This window comes from Neophocaena asiaeorientalis, unplaced genomic scaffold (assembly GCF_003031525.2).
Source record: "Neophocaena asiaeorientalis asiaeorientalis breed wild unplaced genomic scaffold, Neophocaena_asiaeorientalis_V1.1 scaffold98, whole genome shotgun sequence".
Taxonomy (NCBI): domain Eukaryota; kingdom Metazoa; phylum Chordata; class Mammalia; order Artiodactyla; family Phocoenidae; genus Neophocaena; species Neophocaena asiaeorientalis.
Window position 1 is genome coordinate 1,371,774 of NW_020172459.1, and position 17,299 is coordinate 1,389,072.

The 17,299-nt window shown below is 37.3% G+C and overlaps 1 protein-coding gene across 1 annotated transcript in view; it reads right to left on the reverse strand.

Moving 5' to 3' along the window:
• The window catches only part of UGGT1 (UDP-glucose glycoprotein glucosyltransferase 1), a 120,644-nt gene that overhangs the window by 84,549 nt on the left and 18,796 nt on the right, over nucleotides 1–17,299 (reverse strand). Inside the window, exons 6-10 of the mRNA XM_024738001.1 lie at nucleotides 6,326–6,500; nucleotides 4,356–4,452; nucleotides 3,361–3,439; nucleotides 1,215–1,315; nucleotides 420–519 (exon numbers count right to left, since the gene is read on the reverse strand). Of these exons, the coding sequence (XP_024593769.1) occupies nucleotides 420–519; nucleotides 1,215–1,315; nucleotides 3,361–3,439; nucleotides 4,356–4,452; nucleotides 6,326–6,500 (552 nt within the window). The remainder of the gene's footprint in view (nucleotides 1–419; nucleotides 520–1,214; nucleotides 1,316–3,360; nucleotides 3,440–4,355; nucleotides 4,453–6,325; nucleotides 6,501–17,299) is intronic.

Below are 17,299 nucleotides of genomic sequence, written 5' to 3' on the forward strand. Positions count from 1 at the left end.
AAAAATGAGTAAGATGATATATAAGAAACTCTTCAGGAAGAAAAACACCAGAGTCCATGCCAGACCCTAAGTTAGTTACATCTACATACATTAAATTTTGCTAACTCATCTAATCCTGAAAGGCAGGTGTTGTTATTTCTGTTTTCCTGCTGAGGAACGTGATTATTTACTAAGTTCACACAACTAGCAAGAGGCAGTGCCAGGAACACAACCTAGACTGCTCTCTTCAACCACACAACACAGGGGCTTGTCGCCTTCTCGGGAAGATGGGCCATTAACGGTACAGTGCTGGTAGTAAGAAAACTTTAATTTCCTAAGCATTTTCATATTTTAATGGCTTCATTTTATGCATAAACATGAAGATAATTAGGCATATGTTAAAAAGAAGAATGTCTCAAAGCCTTGTTACTCTATGTTACCTGGCTTTGGTAGGAAAATTTTGACTAAGATCCTTCATAATCACCAGAGCTAACTCAATAGGAGCAGCCAAGATTCGGGCAGCAGTCTGAAAACTTAGATCTGCAACAACATCAAACGCAAGTTAAAGTGTATTCATCTACAGCAATGAGAAAGAAATAGGAAAAAAGCACATTTATTTCCCACTATTTTCTTGGTAACTAAGAATGCCCTAGAATGCCATTTCAAAGCATGCCCATGGTTGAACTGAAGGTTTTACTCACTTCATAGGCCCCTAGAGTGTTTACTGTAGCCGTTCCTCGATCTGTCTGCATAAACACTAAGGCATATACCAACACATTTAGCACAGGATTAATCCACCCCAAATTCTTTTCCTTCTTCTGGATTTACAACATAACACAAAGTACAGCAGAAGACTTTAGTAAATTATGCTGGGAAAGAAAACCTTGATACATAGTTCTCTGGACCAGAAAAGCACACATACATCCTGCCATACTGACGTGCCTTTAACATCCAACTGTGTAATAAATGTATACATATAGAAACACAAAGATTAAAACAAACTTGTTACAAGCTTATGCACCTGGTCACACAAAGAAAGATCTGGTAACTCATCTACAAATATATATTACTCTGCAGAGTGTTATTTGTCTACAAAAGGACTTTCTTCCTTTCTTTTCTAATATATCAGGATTAATCACATGATCCTTAAAATTTGTGAATAAATACAATTAAATTCAAATTCTGTTTTTTTAAATACCATAAAATTTAGAATGATTCCTCTACATTTTTATTACCTTGCAATTGCCAAACTTTTAAAGGTGCCATTTCATTGGTGCTCTCAACGAGATGCTTTCTGAGTTCTTTCAACTGTCCCTTCAGGTCAGGGTGCAGGTCTCTGAAAGAAACATAAAATCAATCCTTTTCAGGTGTCTTTTCTTTCCCAAAGCACATTTAGAAGTTGACCCCAAATTTATCTTCACAACTCTCCCCACTTAGTAACAGGAAAATTCCTACAATATAGGAAAAATATTAAATTTTTCTTAAGAAACAAGTTAATATAGAAAAGTATAAGTTAATTTAAAAACCATAAAATTTACAGATTAAAAAATGAAATCACTACAACAGCAACTCTCTATGTTGGGGGAGGGAGGGGAGTGGGACTGAGAGTAGGGAACAGAGGGAACCTCAACTCTACCTGCTGTGTTTTACTCACCTTGGTTCTTTCTTTCTTCAAGTAAAAGAAGGTGTTATGTTGCAGGAAAAAAAAAACCTTGATAAACAATTCTTTGGTACAGAAAAACAAGTACGATAGAAACAGTCAATTCTGGGTGGTGAGTACAGGGGTATGTTATATTATTCTCCATCCTTTCCAGAACCTTTTTAATTTCTCAAAATAAAATTGGAAATACCTTGCTTCCAATCCCAAAATGAGTTTCTTTCAGCTACATGCTCATAAATCCTTTAGTCACATGAATATAATTCAAGCTAACCAAGATTATTGCGTTTTGCTTAGTTTTATCTTGAAATACAGTGCATTCTATTTAAAGTTAGTAAAACAGAAGTTTTCGGAGGCAGAGATAGATCATTTAGATCAGACAGACAGACAGATGGAACAGAGTAATCCTGTTTTTAACACTAAAAACTCAAAATTTCTTAAATGCAACCTGCCAAAAGTAAAATATTTACTCAGATCCTTCACCATCCCACCAATCCATTCCAGTTACTACACTTTTCTTCATGATAAAAATACCTTAAAATGGGTCACTTACTTTAGGTAGTTAAATAACTATTCTGAGTGTCCAAAAAGGAAATTGTCTCCAATATTCTACATATTACCTTTGTGCTATAAACACATGAAATCATAATGCTATCCAAAAAACAAACATATAAAACATGAATATGAAAAGGGATTCTGGAAACCTGGATGCAGTAAAAATGGAACCTGACTGTATAGTAATAAGGCCATAACTGATGTTCAATACAAAGAAATGTGCATGTGTACAGGATGAACTCAACATATGCACAGTCACTCCACATCGACAAAGTCATCTCTACTAAACTGTTAGTCTAGCTGTCATTTTACTGGGTCAAATGTTAAAGCTAAAATATATGAAACTGCACCTACACGTACTATTTCTATTAAAAAAAAAAAAAAAGCACACCATAGATGTCCTAATTAAGATTTCCAGATAAAGCAGAATTCAGGGCTCTGAACAATGCTCAAATCATAACAGAAATAACTGCAACATTTAAAATAACAGCTAAGAACATTTTTCAGCTATAAAATTCTATTATGCTTTCATAAAATAGTTATGGAATTTTCTTCAGAAAGCCACTTCCTATCCTCTTTCATATAAAGCAAATTGTAATAAAATGTATTTTAACTGAACATATATAAAATCTACCACACCTCCTAGTACAACTCTTTTGCAATTTTTCAAACTATGTTTAGTATAAGTAAATAGCTATAAATACAACATTGTAAATCAACTATAATTCAATAAAATAAATTTTTTTTAAAAAGAGATAAGAAACAAACAAGCAAAACAATAAATAAATAATAGCTATGCCCTCTCTAACATAAAATACATTTGATTTTCCTCAGTCAAAGAATGCATAAAACAATTACATTTCTCCTATCATGTGAATCAAAAAATGGCATGTGACTTTACGCTATCAACTGCAAGGTCCAGAAAATAAATCAATTTAAGCCGTAAGCAGGCAGCCATAGTATCGTGTAAGAATAATGTGCTTCAGAATTACCAGAAATCATAAACTGTACTACAAACTAACTGGTCATCTCCTCATATCAGATTACATACATAAAGTATTGTTGAGAGATCCGTAACTCAGGCAGTAAAGAGAAAGATGACGCTTACAATGTGAAGAAGGCTGGAGGTTTAAACAGAATATGACCCTTTCCCAAAAGAATAAACATACCTTAACCTTCCAAAGAGAAATCCTTGAACTTCATCAATAGGATCATTTTCACCAATCACTGTGGTGTTAACTTCAGTTCCTACAAAAGCACAGCAAATACATGTCTAATCACTCAGATTAGAAAGAAAAATATTAACTTCACAGAATTTGAAAAAAATTTGAAACACCTGAAACTGTAATAGCTTTAAAATGTTGAATACCTCAGCTAACATAGTGGCTAAGAAACACACACAATAAATGAGTTTTTGATATATCCTGTGTTCCTGGATAAAGAAAGAATGTGTTTTTCCTTAAACTGTGGAAATTTTTACATGTTAAATATTTCAAAATTAATACCTTTAAAATTATGAATAACGGATTTTTCAATATCAAAATTCTGAGGAATTTGCAACTAGGCAACTTAATCCTAAATATAATGATTGAGGACAGGATAATGAAGTACTAGGTTATCTTCCATGTACCAAAACCAATCATTTTTACCTTTAAAACAAGCTCAAAAGACATAAAAAGATTACGCATAAAACTTGTTGAAATAATGAACTCAAAACCCTAGAATATTACAACAGGAAGTATCCACAGTAATCTGTTCCAAGTGCAGAAAATAATATAAAAACAAACTGTTTGTTAATTATATGATAGCTTAAGATTTCACATTGGGTCACAAATTAATTACTATTTGTGAACTACCTATCATCAATAACAATAGCTACTACTCACTGAACTCTTTTGTGAAAAAAACTTCGTTAAATTCTTTACCTCTACATCTTATTTTCTCCTCAAAAATACTTCAAGAGGCATATATCATTATCTGAACTCTACAGAGGAAAAAATTAGGACCTAAAGAATTTGTCACCCAACTCAGATATAGCAGAACCAAGATTCAAACACAGGTTCATAATACTCCTAAATCTATTCTTTTTCATTAAAGAAACAAATTCCCCTTTAACTCATATTTAAAGAAAAGAAAACACATTGGTCTTAATTTACAAATTCACCTTTCACCTGAGTATCATCCTTGGCCTTGTACTCAGTGCTCTTAATGGCCAACTCCACACCGTAGCCAGAGAGGTAAACAGGCTCCTTCCTGGGATTCTGCAAGCAGAGCAAGTATTCCACCATCACCACTCAGCTCTCCACGCATTCCCACCTAGCTCTTTATGCATCACAGCATACAGAGCCTGACCATGTTAATGTCACATAGCCATCACCTAGGATTACACACTCAAAACATGCTTGAACTTCCATGGGAATCCTTAGATTGTGGATCCTGCCACAAGTGTGAGAACAGGAATTCCAAGGTAGAAACAAAACCAGATGAAGGGGGCTTCCCTGGTGGCGCAGTGGTTAAGAATCCACCTGCCAATGCAGGGGACACGGGTTCGATCCCTGGTCTGGGAAGATACCACAAGCCGCAGAGCAGCTAAGCCCGTGCGCCACAACTACTGAGCCTGCGCTCTAGAGCCTGCAAGCCACAACTACTGAAGCCCACGTGCCCTAGGGCCAGCGCTCCGCAACAAGACATCAAAATGAGAAGCCCGCGCACCGCAACAAAGAGTAGCCCCCACTCGTCACAACTAGAGAAAGCCCGCCCGCAGCAACAAAGACCCAAGGCAGCCAAAAGTAAATTTAAAAAAAAATTTAAAAAAAAACAAAAAACAGATGAAGGGATAGCAGAAAGGGCAAAGGTCACCAAACCATGTGAAGAAATGGAGAAAACAAAAAAGCAGTTCCGGAACCTACGCAGGGTTGAAAACTGGTGAGGTTTCAAACCTAGAAGTGCTTTGTTGAGACCGTGTGTGTAAATGTGTGTGTGTGTGTGTGTGTGTGTGTACATTTTTTTACTGACTTTAAATGTCTTCAGGCAGGGTTTGGGCTGACCTAATGTCACAGGCTTACCATCATCCTGAATAAGGATGGCCCTTTAAATACCAGCAATAGGGACTTCCCTGGTGGTCCAGTGGTTAAGAATCCACCTTCCAATGCAGGGGACGCAGGTTTGATCCGTGGTTGGGCAACTGTGCGGCGGGGCAACTAAGCCCGCGCACTCTAGAGCCCACACGCCACAACTAGAGAGAAGCCCACATGCCCCAACGAAGAGCCCGCGTGCTGCAACAAAAGATCCTGCATGCCGCAACTAAGACCTGACACAGCCAAATAAATAAATAAATATTTTTAAAAAAACAGCAATAGAGCAAGGTGGGGGGGGGGTGTCCAAAACTAGATATTGATAAATCTGTTTCTGCTCACATAAATTTTCATTTAAAATTTTTATTTTACTTTCCCATGGACTTAACATCCGATATTTCCTGAGCTTAATATGACACAGAAACTTTAAAGGCCAACGATCTTTACATATAAATATTTTAAATGCTAAATGCCACACAAGGTTTCGAAAGCTTAATTTTAAATCAATTCTGCCTGAGTTTACCTCTTTAGAAATCCTTTTTCTATCAAATAAAAAGATGCCAAAAAGAGAAAAAAAGGGTTTGGAAAGGAAGTGAATTCAAGAATCAGTTCCATAGTATGATGACCATATTAAATCTGGACCAAATTAAATATAATTTACATGGTTCATTTTGAAATACAACGTAGGGAATTCCCTGGCGGTCCAGTAGTTAGGACTCTGTGCTTTCACTGCCCAGGGCCCCGGGTTCAATCCCTGGTCGGGGAACTAGGATCCCAGGAGCCGCATGGCATGGCCAGGAAAAAAAAAAAAAAAAAAAAATCCAAGCTGAAATAGAATGTCAATTTTATACAGCCATTTTTTAGGCATATTGTTTTACATTTCTTCAGAAAGGCAAGCAAAGTACCTCCTATGTGCAAATAAGAGATTTGATGAAAGTACTACACTTCCCAAAAAAGTAGTTCAAATCATTTTATAAAGGGGGAAATTATTAGCTGAAGTGCTAAGGTTGTGGTGAGCAAACTAATATTTAAAACAGTTATAAAATAAGTCAATACTTACAGATATATAATGTCTGAATACGTAATTGATTTTGCCTGCACTGCTTTTTGATACAAGTTGTCGGTGAAACTTATAAAACTCCTCAGAGCCAATCTCAGAGTAGAAAATAACCACTGAGCTTTCAGGATTAGATGAAGGATATCTGTGATCTCCTTTGAACAATAAAGGTTTTGGTCTGAAAATAAATATTAAAAGCTTAAAATTGTTAACTTAAAAAAGCTTTTAAACATTAAAAACAGTACAAAATAAAACTACAGCAATGGTAATTTAAGCAAACATTATAAGCATCTTAGTTTTCAGTTAGTAAGAATACTGAAAACAAAACAGGTATGAGTCTTATTTGTTCATAATTAAAATTAACGAATGTACATTATATAAATACTAACCTTAAAATGTAGACTTTGACTAATAATTGTTACCAATTTCCAGAGCAGGGGGTAAAAAAGCCAGAAAAAGGATACACATCCAGCCCTCATAGTACTAAAACTTTAGTAAATTATTCTACCATATAAATAGAATGTAATTACCTTTTTATTTGAAGACCTAAGTGCAAATAATGCAAAAAAGCAGAGGATAGATGTAAGCGTATAACTTCCCAATTACAGCATCTCCCTCCTCTATCATTTTTACTATTATGATCGTCCTACTACTGCATCTGAAATTTAGGTTATCCTCATAAATTTTAAAACTCCCCCCTCAAGAAAACTTCTCTAAGAATGACATCAAGATATTAGCAGATCTTAATGCACAGACTTTATGACCTACCAATCCTTCTTAAGGAGGTATACCTACACGTACTAAGTGGAAAATGCCCCTTATAAAAATAAACCTACCTACCTGTATAAATTTATAACCACAGAAAAAAGTATAAAAGGATATATGCCAATCCATTAAAAATAGTTACCACCTCTCAGAAGAGGAGACATTATCACTCTTTTCTTTATAAAGGTCTGCATTATTGTAACAAATTAAAGAAAGAATTTTTCAAGTCAGCCAATTTTGTTTTCCCCAAGGAAACAGCACTTCACTATGCAGCCAATTTCGAATGTCCATACCTCACCCCAGACAGCTGAGTGCGCACTGAGTTTCTGGTTATCACCCCGAGGAAAAAGCACTCATACCATCTGGTGGGCAGAGGACAGGCGCTGAGCAGATAATCTCACTAAAGAAGAGTTTCCCCACCTAAAACACCGCCCGGCACTTCCAGTAGAGCAGGGCAATATCAGAGAGAGAGATCACTGTTATACAATTTCTAACAGCATTGGAGGATGTACAGAGGGGTTACTGCCCTAGGCAGACAGCAAGAGGTACCTATTGTTATTTGTCTACCACAGGAAACCTACCTTTAAGCAAAAAAATCAGCCCACTGATTACCAATTTAATATTCAAATTAAGCTTGCAATTATCTTAAATAGTCTCCTTTGTCTGAAACTAATACTATCCTGAGAGATCATTATCATTAATATCATTACTCCAGGCACTGGCTTTAATACACAGAATATTCTTTACTAAGCTGATGACAAAGCCTAGGTAATCTCTCCGATACAGTCATTAGTTACTAAGTAACAATAACAGTAAGTATTCTTATTATCTCTATTTCGAAACAAGATGAGGAAAGAAAGGTTATGTAATTTGCCTAAATTCACAAAACTATTTTAAGTGATGGAGCTGGGATTTAAATCTAGTTGGTTCTGGTTCCAGAATTCACATTCTAAACCACTATACCTACGGACTAAAAAACCCGTAAGAAAAATCAGACAGTGGACCTGATACAGAAGAAAGCACAATGAATGCATGACATTTAAATAAAGAAACACACAATCTACCTTTCAGAAGCTGTTAGTAGAAGAGTCTCAAGGGTATCAAAATCACAAGTCCTCTTTCCATGCACTGAAAAAAATGAACTACATCCTTCTGGTGGAGGTTCATCAGCTGCTATCTGTCATTTAAGACACAGACATTTTTAAAAATAATCTCTAACCAAAAACAAGATAAAAACATGAATATTCTAAATAGGTAATAAAATAATAATAAAACAACATCAGTAAAAGCAGAAATTAACATCTACCGAACACCCATTATGTGACAGAAAGAGCTTTACGTTTCACTGCTTTCTTTGTATTATTTCACCTAGTTCCTCCCAATATCATTCCATGAGGTAGGTGTTATTATTATACCCAAAACAGAACTTTAAAATTCTATCTCAGAAGATATCAAAAGATATCCAGGGGAGGACTTCCCTGGTGGCGCAGTGGTTAAGCATCCGCCTGCCAATGCAGGGGACACGGGTCTGAGCCCTGGTCCAGGAAGATCCCACATGCCGCGGAGCAACTAAGCCCCTGCGCCACAACTACTGAGCCCGTGCACCTGGAGCCCGTGCTCCGCCACAAGAAAAGCCACCGCAATGAGAAGCCCGTGCACCACAACGAAGGGTAGCCCCCGCTCGCTGCAACTACAGAAAAGCCTGTGCACACGCAGCAACGAAGACCCAATGCAGCCAAAAATAAATAATTATTTTTTTTTAAATGTTACAAAAAAAAAAAAAAGATATCCAGGGAACACAGTATGTACCTTGTAGAAAACTAAGCCTACAAATGTCAATTGTAAGTGTCAAAGTATAACAATGCAGTCCTAATTAAGTATAATACGCAGATTAATGTGAAGCCCCTCCCTGAAACAGGAAGAATGACACTGAATCTAAAAAACCAACGGGGCCTAAAAAAAGAGTACAGATGGAAAGGTAAAATTATCCAAGGAGCACACTAACATATTCAAAGGAAAGGCTGAATGAGACGTGGGGTATGTTTAGAGTGAAATGCACTAACGCCCAGGCACAATGAGATAAGTCCACCTGCAACTTAAACGAGAGGCACACTGAAAAGCATGAGTGTATAGAGATGGGGAAAGGAAAGGACATACTGTCACGGTCTGGGTACACACTAATGTCATTTACGTAACACATTCCTACTGAATGTCCTTTTCTACTGCTGGAATACAAATAATTAAGAACAGATGGGGAGAAATGGAAAGCTTGCTATGAAAAATCAATATTAAAACTTTCCATTACATTTTTCTTCTTTTTTGTAAATTATTACAAAACTTACAAACTTGTGTTTGTAAGAAGAAAGAACAGTACAATAAACCCCTATGTACCCATGACCCAGCTTCGGTAATTATCAATTCATGGCCAATCTCATTTCTTCCACCTTCCTACCACACTCCACTGGATCATTTGGACACAAGCTCCAAATAGCATTTCATTTATAATGTTTCACTATGTCTCAATAAAACACAGAAGTGTTTTGTTGGTTTTTTTTTTCTGGCCGGCCACACAGCTTGCAGGATCTCAGTTCCCCGACCAGAGTTTGAATCCAGGCCATGGCAGTGAAAGCCCAGAATCCTAACCACTAGGCCACCTGGGAACTCCCAAAACACAGAGATTTTTTTTTAAAAAAACATACTACCATTATCACACTTTTAAAAAATGTAATACAGGGCTTCCCTGGTGGCGCAGTGGTTGAGAGTCCGCCTGCCGATGCAGGGGACACGGGTTCATGCCCCGGTCCAGGAAGATCCCACATGCCAAGGAGCCGCTGGACCTGTGAGACATGGCCGCTGAGCCTGTGCTCTGCAACGGGAGAGGCCACAGCAGTGAGAGGCCCACGTACCGCAAAAAAAAAAAGTAATACAATTCTGTATTGATGGCCACCGGCAGCATAGTTTTTCAATCTTCCCAAGTTCTCCCATAAAAACAAAGCAAAAATGAAAACAAAAACCAGTGGACCACATTTATGACAAAACTAGGTGGAAGGAAATCCCCATGATACAAAACACAAAAATGACCTGCGGTTATCAGAGGCCACAGAAGTAGAGGGAAACTGCAGAGATTCTGATGATCCTGAAAACAAGAAAACCCCAAAACAGCCAAAAGGTTTTCACTGTCAAGTATGGTGAGCCGACGGGTTTTGTTTCACCTCGTACAGGTAAGCACAAGGCAGTCTGACCACTGTGAACTCATAACTCACAGGCTAGGACTCCCTTCTAGGAAAGGGCCCCACCTCTAAGGAGAAACTGTTGAGGGCAGAATAAAACTCAAGCAGGACAGAGATAAAAGCCAATAAAAGAAAAAGTCCAAATATAAAAGTGAAAGAGGGGAACAGAGTCAGGAAATTTCAAAAAGCAAAAGCTACCTTTTTTTTAAAGCCACCCTATTTTAACACAACATAAAATCAACAGAATAGGGAACCATGCCGACCTCCAAAAGTTAAGGAAAACTAATTTCACATCAAATTGAGCAGAAAAAGTCTCAGTGTCAAATCCCATACAAAGCTATTGCAAGAAAAGGGGAGAGGGGAAAAACAGAGTAACACCCTTATTCTTATAGACGAGTACTGTACAAGAGAAATTTCTGCAGTGATAGCAATCTATTGGGAATTCCCTGGTGGTCCAGTGGTTAGGACTCAGCGCTTCCACTGCCGGGGCCCTGGGTTCAATCCCTGGTTGGGGAACTAAGATCCAGCAAGGGCCTTGCTGGGGCCAAAGAAAAAAAAAAAAATGTATAGGGCAAACAGTATAAGTTATTCAACAGAAAAGAAAGGGATAGAGGGAGAACCTATAAATTAAGAGACCACTCACCCCCAAAAAAATTAATAATTTTTTTAAAACTGGGCAAGATTAAACTCTATTGTTTGGTGATGAACTCTTGGGCAATGAAATGTTTTTTTAAAAAAAACAAAACAGCAAATGATTCCAACACAAGAAAGTGATTCCTTTTGAAGGGCAAAAGTCAGCTGTGATGGGGACACAGCACATCAAGGGCTTCCATGGTACCTGGCTAAATTCAATTTCCTGACCGGGATGAAAATTACAAGAGTGGTCACTTTGTTATAATTCTTTATACTATATATTTCTTGAGAGCCATTTTCTATGCTGGTTTTATTTCAGAATTTAAAAAAAGGTTTTAAAATTAACAATTCTTTTATACCAAACATACAATCAGCATACACACCTTTGATTCTCTTGCTACTTTTTACGAGTTTATTCAACTCAAAATCCAATAAGGGGCTTCCCTGGTGGCGCAGTGGTTAAGAATCCGCCTGCCAATGCAGGGGACACGGGTTCAAGCCCTGGTCCAGGAGGATCCCACATGCCGCGGAGCAACTGGGCCTGCACACCACGACTGCTGAGCCTATGCTCTAGAGCCTGCAAACCACAACTGCTGAGCCCAAGTGCCACAGCTGCTGAGGCCCACGCACCTAGAGGCCGTGCTCTGCAACAAGAGAAGCCACCCAACGAGAGGCCCGCGCACCGCAACGAAGAGTAGCCCCTGCTCACCACCACTGGGGAAGAACCTGCGCGGAGCAACAAAGACCCAACACAGCCAAAAATAAAAATAAATTTTTTTTTAAAATCCAACAAGATCCACACGTTGAATTGACACCTTTTTTAATTAATTAATTTATTTATTTCTGGCTGTGTTGGGTCTTCAGTTCTGTGCGAGGGCTTTCTCTAGTTGCGGCAAGCGGGGGCCACTCTTCATCGCAGTGCGTGGGCCTCTCACTGTCGCGGCCTCTCTTGTTGCGGAGCACAGGCTCCAGACGCACAGGCTCGGTAGTTGTGGCTCACGGGCCCAGTTGCTCCGGAGCGTGTGGGATCTTCCCAGATCAGAGCTCAACCCCGTGTCCCCTGCATTGGCAGGCAGATTCTCAACCACTGGGCCACCAGGGAAGCCCCAGTTGACACCTTTTTAAAGTCTCTCTTGAAGCTCCTCCTTCCCTCTTTTCTTTTCCTTTTAACTTGCTTTGTTGACAAAATCAGATTATTTTACTAAAAAGCTTTCCTCATCCTAGCTTTTCCTGACTGTATTCCTGTGATATTGTTTCACATTTCCTATCTGCTGTATTTCCCGTGAACTGCTTTTAGATCTACAGGCTATGATCACACTCAGGGTTAACTGGTTTAGCAAAAACTATATCGCCTCTCTTCACCTGTGCTGTATAAATAAAGTCTGGTAGGCAGTTTTTTGTGTAGATATTTTATTTTTCCTTAAATGAAAATAAGTGCAAATTATATTTTTTATAATATGTTATTTGAAGATTTAACATCATCAATTTTGCTTATTATTTATAAACAAATTGTAAATCCTAGACAATTTCAGGTAGAAAAGGTATAGTCCTGTAATACAATGCCAGGACAACTGCAATACAGCCGATCAAGATATGTAACCACTAAAGAATACTGTCACGTGTAAGCACTGAACTCACCTGCTGGAAGGCTTGAATTGTCGCTGAGTAGGAGTGAAGAGACAGACAAAATTTCAACAGATTCTGCTGTAGTCGTGACAGAAACTGAAATGCAACTTCCAGTATTGCATGATAATAGGAATAATCAGTACCTGTCAGGAAGAACATTAACCAAAATAATTCTATATGACTAGAGGTATCCAAATAAGATAGTTCATAAAGTACAAAGCTATGTGTTACAAAAGCATACTGATTGCAAAATGTTACCCCTATACTGTCCTGAACTGCTGTCAAATGCTTAGAATTCCTTGAAGTACACCATGCAATTGGACTTTTCTTCCCTTTGTTCAGACTATTCCCTCTCCCTAGACTGCAATTCTCCCACTTACCGGGATGACTAACTCCTACTTTCTTCCTCAGGAAGAATTCAGCTGTGAGAGCACCTATTCCAGGGAGGTACCACCTATCCCTACCCCATGCCTCACTGGACCAAGTTCATCTCTTCTGTGCTCCCATAATATTTCTTTGCTCACCTTTTTCACTTAGCACATCACTTACTCATTTACTTACTAACTGCCCCTCCCAAAGAGCCTTTGGGGCCCCAAACCCCGAAACTATGACTTGTCTTTGTAACCACAGTGTCTGCATATGTTATCTATTCAAATAACCCAACAAGACGGAGCAGTGTGATGAGGAAGTACAAGATATTAAAGAATACTAATGAAACTGTAGTTTGGGGAGAAGCATTAAAACAATTGGAACACATTATCTGAGGGGAAAAAAAACGCATGTACCAGTATGAAACAATCCCCAGGATACATTAAACGAAAAGCACAAGGTACAAAACAATGTATATAGTATGCAATTTTTTCTTACTCTTAGAAAGAATAAGAAATAGGAATACATACTTATGTATTTATTGTAAAAAAGAAAAAAACACTGAAGACTAAACAATTTAAATGGTTATAAAAAGCCAAGAGAAACAGCAGGAACAAGATTTTTCTGTGTAGAGCCTTTTGTATAGCTTTGACTTTTAAACCACTATTATCTATTCCAAAAAGAAATTTAAGAAAAATATTTCACATTTTAAAAAGCAAAATGGGGCTTCCCTGGTGGCGCAGTGGTTGAGAGTCCGCCTGCCGATGCAGGGGACGCGGGTTCGTGCCCTGGTCCGGGAAGATCCCACATGCCGTGGAGCGGCTGGGCCCGTGAGCCATGGCCGCTGAGCCTGCGTGTCCGGAGCCTGTGCTCCACAACGGGAGAGGCCACAGCGGTGAGAGGCCCCCGTACAGCAAAAAAAAAAAAAAAAAAGCAAAACGTAAAAGGTTCTATATGGCATTAGCACCTTCTAAGCAGAAAAAGAGATCAGAAAGAAATATCTTAAAATGTTGCCAGAATGTTAATGGTGACTCTCTTTGGGTGGCGGGACTATGACTAGTATTTCAAATAAAATGTTTAACGTACTTTTATGGTCACTTCCAAGAATTCATACTCCCCTAATTTTAACCAGGAACACATCAGCGTTTATATTGAAGAAATTTCATTTTAAACGTCAGAATTCAAAATTCATTACAAAACTCACTTTGATAAATTTGTTTTATCTAAAATTTGTTTTATCTAAACTAAAATGATTTTTTTGATAACTCAAACAACTCTAGCTGACTCCAAATTATGTAACTAAAGCTTACAAATTATGTAACCAAAGCTTGTTCAAAACTTTTATGCACTTAAATCACGAAAAAAGATTCAGACTTGACTTTTTAAAGATGTATTAATTTTTAAATATCATAAAGTTAAAAATCAATTAGTCAAATATTAACAGCAGTCACATAATTTTTACACATTTTCTCTTCAACAAGGACTTACGCCTGTCAATGTAATACTCAAGGTTTTAACTACTCATGTATCAGCATCTTTGACTATTAATGTTCATACACTATGTAGCTTATATTGAATTGGAAAATGTTTGTGAAAGCTCATCAGAAACTGTAAACAAGTGATACAGTTTACCTTGTCATTAATTTGACACCTTGACACTCCAGTTGTGTGTGGCTGGCATGCATAATGGAAAACATTCTGGATGGCACTAACTTAATGATAACAAACTTAACAGATAATAGATCAGTTGTATAATTAGTTCGTAACAAAAGAAAGTGAATCAAATCTGATGGTTATTAAGTAAATGCTAAATGATTTTAAAAGAATTTGACTCCCACAAAATATTCATGTAGCACTTTCAATAAAAGAACACAAAAGAACAAAAACAAGGGGAGAAACAAAAAAAAAAAAAAATCAAAGGTAGCTCTTATGACCAAAGTTATAAACTTTTTCAAAAATAATTACTAGTTTGTGTTGACTCTGCTGGCTACCATCACAACTCTAGTCATTAAAGATAAAAATGTATTCCATTAACCGCCATGCCACACATACTCTGAAAGAGATCAATTTTTCTAATATATTCCCAGACACCGAAGTCAAAGAAGCATTTGCTTCAATTTTACCGTGATGATCTGATGATCCAATATTTTGACTGGCTTCTACAAAATTCCAAAATTTCTCTTGACTGTCTTCTGCTAAAAACTCACTGAGAGAAAAGGGGGAAATATCAGAAATAAAACAACTTAATGAAATCTTCTAATATAAGCTATATTACTAAGGAGAGTAAAAATAGATTTTTAAGTTACCAAATGTCCAAAGCTTGGCTTCTATTTGATAATATATATTATACACGAACATGTATAACATATATTTTCTAATGATAAGCAAGTCTTACTAGCTTATTAGCTATTAATAATTAGCTTAGTAGTTTATTCACTTAATAGCTTAATAGGTATCCCTAAAGAAACCTAGAATAATAGAAATGTTGTAACAACAGGCAAGTCCCAATATAAAGAAAGGTTATGAAATCTCATTTGTGAAAATGCTGTCAGTAGTAGAAGCAGAATTAGGAAATTGATAATTCTAGTACTAGTTCTGCTCACTCATTTTCTGAAATACCTTGCAAAGAACAAAAAAATATGTTTTCGCCTAAGTTTCTCCCAAGGAAAACATGAACCCTAGAAAAATTTCTAGGAGACTAAAGGCAGCATGTCGTAATCTTTTTACATCCACAAATCCAAATTTTCAAAATCACCAAATATTAGTTTAAAGTTAGCACTGATTTAATAAAATCAGGTCTTAGAACTTAATGCCACCTTAACTTTTTCCTTGACTTTACACTACTGTACTGACCTAAAATAAAATGGCTATTCTACATTTCCCTGCATTCAAGAGCCTAAAATCCCTTAAAAGAAAATGCATGTACTAATTGAATGATTCATGTAAATCGGTAATCTTCTCCTCCAAGGCATACCAATGTAGTGGTGGTCTTTCCCTGTCTGAAAGCAAACTACAGATCTGGATCTCAGCTTACCTAGCCAAAGGAAGACTTTCCCATTACTTGTCAACACTGGGCTCTACAACTCTTTCTCTACTCCACAGCTAGACACGGAAATATGGCAACATAAGAAACATTTCCTGGTAATGCACAGCTTCTCTAAAAATAGGTTTCTGAAAATACCCATCATCATAATGTATTAAATTATTTAGTGCCTCCTTGAGTGTGGCATTTTATAGGCTTTCAAGTAACTGACATAGACATCATACCAACCTCATAACAGCTTATAGTCTAAGAAAACAGGTAGTAAAACAGATAGATTATGATAGGCAAGTAAATGCTTTGTATTCTTTGTAAGAATACAAAGTGAGTCTTAGCTTAGATTCCTACAGAGGCCATATGCACATAAATATATACTTTTCATATAATTACAAGAAAACTTCTTAAACGTACATTCTCTTTCACCCCACTGCATAAATAAGTCTTAAAACGTCTAAGTGTCAAACAGCCTTAAGAAAATTAATTACCAGATCCACTGCAGTAATCCATGGAAGACAGGAACAATACAAGGTATTATTAAAAGGAACACTGCCATTTGTTTACAGTATGCTTAAGTTTGTTTGCTTTTTGTTTTAAGTTGTTTTTTAGCTTCTGATACCTGAGTAAAATATCGATAAAACTTCCACTGAGTAAAATATTGATAGTTTTACAGATGACATTATACGATGTCTGGGATTTGCTTTAAAATATTTTAGCGGGAGAAGGTAGGAGGGTGGCGGTGGTGACGGTTATTGGACTTGAATTGACAATCACTAAAACCGGGTGACAGGTAGAGGGAGAGCACATTATATATTCTCTCCACTTACAAACTTGTTAACTTTCTTAAGGGCACAGAGTTAGTAAATCAAAAATCTGGAATTTACATTCCAATCTCAATCACTCAAATCTATCATACTGCATTCTCAGGCCATTATAATATCTCAAAAAATGATTGTATAAGCACTCAATAGATGATTGTTTCAACTTTAATAATAGAACTTTATTTACACAATATTTCTGTTAGTAAGTACAGCTGCTCAAAACATACTCAGAGCTCTACTTCAATTAAATATATATCACTTTATGGACAACCAGAAAGCTACAAACCCTTCATTAGCATCAGGTCCAACCTAAAAATACACACAAGGGACTTCCCTGGTGGCACAGTGGTTAAGAATTCACCTGCCAATGCAGGGGACACGGGTTCGATCCCTAGTCCGGGAAGATCCCACATGCCGCGGAGCAACTAAGCCCATGTGCCACAACTACTGAGCCTGCGCTCTAGAGCCCACAAGCCACAACTACTGAGCCCACGAG